Source organism: Anser anser, assembly GCF_964211835.1.
Source record: "Anser anser genome assembly, chromosome: 29".
Taxonomy (NCBI): domain Eukaryota; kingdom Metazoa; phylum Chordata; class Aves; order Anseriformes; family Anatidae; genus Anser; species Anser anser.
In genome coordinates this window covers 1,345,985-1,350,290 of record NC_139750.1, presented here as the reverse complement: position 1 = coordinate 1,350,290, position 4,306 = coordinate 1,345,985, and the positions used below count along the sequence as shown (strand labels likewise).

The window sequence follows — 4,306 nt, the reverse complement described above, 5'->3', positions numbered from 1 at the left end:
TGTTTTAATTGTTGCAGAGTAGTGTTTACACCAGGCCAAGGACTTTTCGGCTTCTCGCTCTGTCCTGCCAGCGAGCAGGCTGGGGGTGCAGCAGGAGCTGGGAGGGGAAACACCCAGGACAGCTGACCCAAACTGGCCAAAGGGGTATTCCATACCATCTGATGTCATGCTAAACAATATATAGGGGTGGCTGGCTGGGGTGGGGGGCCGGCTGCTCGGGGATAGGCTGGGGATCGGTCAGCGGGTGGTGAGCAATTGCATTGTGCATCACTTGTTTCTTACACATTATTATTATTAATACTATTATTATTATTACTATTATTATTATTGTTATTATTATTTTCCTGTCTTAATAAACTGTCTCAACTCACAGGCTTCACTTTCCCATTTCTCTCCTCCATCCCAGAGAGAGAGGGGGGAGGGTGAGCGAGCGGCTGTGTGGTGTTTAGCTGCCAGCCGGGTTAAACCACAACACCCCTTCTCTGCTGATCCTCCCTGACTCTCCCAGGAGGACAGCCGTGAATGCTGTGGACACAGGCCAGTGAAGTCAATATCTCATAGGTGCTGGGCACCAACAGGCAGGAATGGAATCATCCCTCCCTGCAAAAAATATGATCCTGGGATTCCTAGCTTATCTGCCTGAGCCCGCAGAGAAACAAGCAAAGCAAGGAGCCTCTTTCAAGTCAGTTCCTTTGAAATATCCATGACAGCAGGTCTGGGAGAAGAGCGGAGTCTTCAGACACTGTCCCAAGCAGATCTCCTTTTATGCTGCAGATGCTGGTACGGAGCCAGCTGTGTTAGAGAAGTGCCCCTGGCCTGTCCCTGCCTGTGGACACAGGACTGCCACACAGCAGCATGGTGAGCAAGCGACAAGAGCAATCAGTCCTCACAGCAACACAAGGGCTCTGTAGGAGAGTGTGGGAGGTGAAAGGGAGAGCAGCTAGGGACAGACCAAGCCCTGGGGCTCCCTGGCATTGCTAATGTGCCAGGACTCTGTTCCCCTCAACCTCTGCACACAGCCAAGTGCCACCACATTTCTCTGAGGATGGATCTCAGGCAAGCAAGTCACTGCAGGAACCATATTTTTATTTAAATACACATTAAATATTTAATTTGGCCTGTAAATACACCTCATTTACACCAAGTCTCAGAGTCAGATGAAACATTAGGTAGTGAACTGGAAGGGAAAGAAAGAAGATTTTTTTTGGGGGGGGACAAATATATCACTACATAAGTAAAGCAAAAAGCAAAACAAACAAACAAAAAAATAACCATAATATATGTCTTGGCCTTTAATGAGTTACATTATGAGTGATATGCAATGGACATGCAGTTAATTGCTTCTCAAAAACCTCCAGTCATCACCTTCCACACTGCATCCTTCAGCTCCTGGTTCCTCATGCTGTAGATGAGGGGGTTCACTGCTGGAGGCACCACCGAGTACAGAACTGCCAGCAAAAGATTCAGGGAGGAGGAGGACTTGGAGGAGGGTTTCAGGTAGGCAAATATTGCAGTGGTGATGAACAGTGAGACCACAGCCAGGTGAGGGAGGCACGTGGAAAAGGCTTTGTGCCGGCCTTGATGGGAGGGGATCCTCAGCACAGCCCTGAAGATCTGCACATAAGACAGCACAAGGAAGACAAAACACCCAAATAATAAACAGACACTAGCCACAAGAAGCCCAGATTCTCTAAGGTAGGCATCTGAGCAGGAGAGCTTGAGGATCTGGGGAATTTCACAGAAGAACTGGTCCAGGGCATTGCCTTGGCAGAAGGGGAGGGAAAAGGTATTGGCAGTGTGCAGCACAGCATAGAGAAAAGTACTGCCCCAGGCAGCTGCTGCCAGGTTGACACAAGTTCTGCTGTTCATTATTATCCTGTAGTGCAGGGGTTTGCAGATGGCAACGTAGCGGTCATAGGCCATGATGGTGAGAAGGTAAAATTCTTCTGTGACAAAGACAACAAAGAAAAAGACCTGGGTAGCACAGCCTGCATAGGAAATGGTCCTGGTGTCCCACAGGGAATTGGCCATGGCTTTGGGGACAGTGGTGGAGATGGAGCCCAGGTCGAGGAGGGCGAGGTTGAGGAGGAAGAAGTACATGGGGGTGTGGAGGCGGTGGTCACAGGCTACGGCTGTGAGGATGAGGCCGTTGCCCAGGAGGGCAGCCAGGTAGATGCCCAGAAAGAGCCCGAAGTGCAGGAGCTGCAGCTCATGTGTGTCTGCGAATGGCAGGAGGAGGAACTCTGTGGGGAAGCTGCTGTTGGACATTTGCTGCCTCCGGGCATGGATGTCTTTCCATGGAGGAAAAGCAGAGTCAAGTTAGCAAGACTTCTCTGAGCAAAACCGCTATCGTGTTTCACAGATTCCTCCTCAACAAGACACAGTGTCTTCCTTATGACGTCTGTTTTATTCTGTCTGAGGTGCCTCAATGTCCAGGCAGATCCCTCTGTGGGTTCAGCAGAAGTCAGTACTGCCCTACAATATCCAGTGAAGAGCGCTGGGGATGGATCTATGGTGCCCAAAGGCCAGAGGCATCACTATTTTCAGGCTCCAAGAAGGACATCCAATAATCCCATGAGAAACACTGAAGGTGGTTTTGGTGTTCTCTGTAGGCAGAGGGGTGTGAAGAGAAAATCTGAGGCTTTTCACAGACCTACAGCTCTCTTTCAGTGTCATGCTGTGAAAGCCTCAGTGAAAGCCTGGCCTTTCCTTTCATTCTCCCCTAAAGTTGTCCCTGGGGTGCTGTGGATCTGTGAGCTGCCTACACCAGGCAGCAGCCTCTGGGCACCAGCAGGACCCTGCCCTGCTGAGGGGGCTCCTTCCACCCACAGCTTTGCCCCACAGCACCCTGGGCAGCTCCCTGGGCAGGCTGAGTGCTGAGCGGGGCAGGCGGCAGAGGCCCTGCCCCGGCACACAGCCCCTGGGGCACAGCAGGGACCCTGCTCTGCACCACAGCCCTGGGCACCCCTGCCTGCACCCTGGCTGCACAGCCTGCAGCTGGCACTATGAGAAGGAACCCTCATGTCCTTCCCCTCTGACAGCTTTGGCAGGAAATCAGTGATTCAGGAAACATCCCCATCCTCTGCACTGGACAAGCCAGTATATAAGCCAGGAAACCTATATTCTTCCAGTTTAGAGCCACACATCCCCGGTGACTACCAGCCATGGAACTGGCAACTGTAGAAGAGACCCCTAGGATACTTTCATCTGCCTTGCCCTTAAGCCTTAGACTTAACCCGTTCAGGGCTGTGAAGATTTGTCCTGCAGTGAGCTCTCAGCAGCCCCCCTCCACACTGCCTTTAACATCTCCCTCCCTTCTCTCAGCCGCCCTTGTCCCCTGCAGGCAGTGCCCCCAGCCCTGCTGCACTGTGCAGAGGAGCTGCTCCTGGGCAGAGCTGTCTCTCTGCAGCGCTGCCCGCTTGCCAGGAGCTCCCATTGGTCCCAGGAGCCTGGCCCAGCTCAGCAGCACAGCTCCAGCCCAAGGCCTCGCTGTCTCTGCCCTCTCTTGTGTCCCTTGACATGTCTGTCACTGGGCCTCCAGGGAACCAACTTTGAAACAGACTGGCGCAATCCCTGAAGTTCCCTCCCACAGCTGGGGAGAGACACTTACTTCCAGCAGTGCCATCTCTCCTATCAGGAGAAGCTTCATCAAAGAATCACCTTGTCCTCTTTCAGTTTTAGGCATGACACCCAGACGGTGACTGGCAGGAATCACATTTTCCCAAGCTGAGGCAAGAGAAAAGCAAACTTTTTTTTTTTTTTTTCTCAATCAGTTAATGACAGGAGAAGGGGGAATGGTTCTAAATTAAAAGAGAGGAGATTTAGGTAGGTAAGGAGGAAATTCTTCCCTCAGAAGGTGGTGAGGCACTGGAACGGGTTGCCCAGAGAGGCTGTGGATGCCCCATCCCTGGATGTGTTCAAATCCAGGTTGGCTGAGGCCCTGGCAACCTGATCTAATGCATGGCATCCCTGCCCATGGCAGGGGCTTGGAACTAGATGCTCTTAAAGGTTCTTTTCCAACCTAAGCCATTCTATGATTTCCCCTTGACGACTCCATGATGACTACTCCTGATCACCTTCTTAGCCCTGCACGTGCTTGGAGCTGACCTCCAGGATGAGCTGCTCCATCCCCTTTCCAGGGATGGAGGTGAGGCTGACTGGCCTGTAGGTTTTTTGCACCCTGCTTCTTGTCCTTTCTGAAGACAGTGGTGACGTTGGCTTTCTTCAGCGGAGAAGACAGAGAGAGGATCTCATCAATGTGTATAAGTATCTGAAGGAGGGTGTCAAGATGATGGAATCAGACTCT

At 51.8% G+C, this 4,306-nt stretch overlaps 1 protein-coding gene across 1 annotated transcript; it reads right to left on the bottom strand.

The window, feature by feature from the left end:
- Positions 1-1,214: 1,214 nt before the first annotated feature.
- Positions 1,215-2,374, bottom strand: LOC310887878 (olfactory receptor 14C36-like). The gene has a single exon (XM_083814054.1). It carries the CDS (start codon positions 2,266-2,268, stop codon positions 1,345-1,347), a length of 924 nt encoding a protein of 307 aa, XP_083670180.1. The 5' UTR covers positions 2,269-2,374; the 3' UTR covers positions 1,215-1,344.
- Between the last annotated feature and the right edge of the window lie 1,932 nt (positions 2,375-4,306).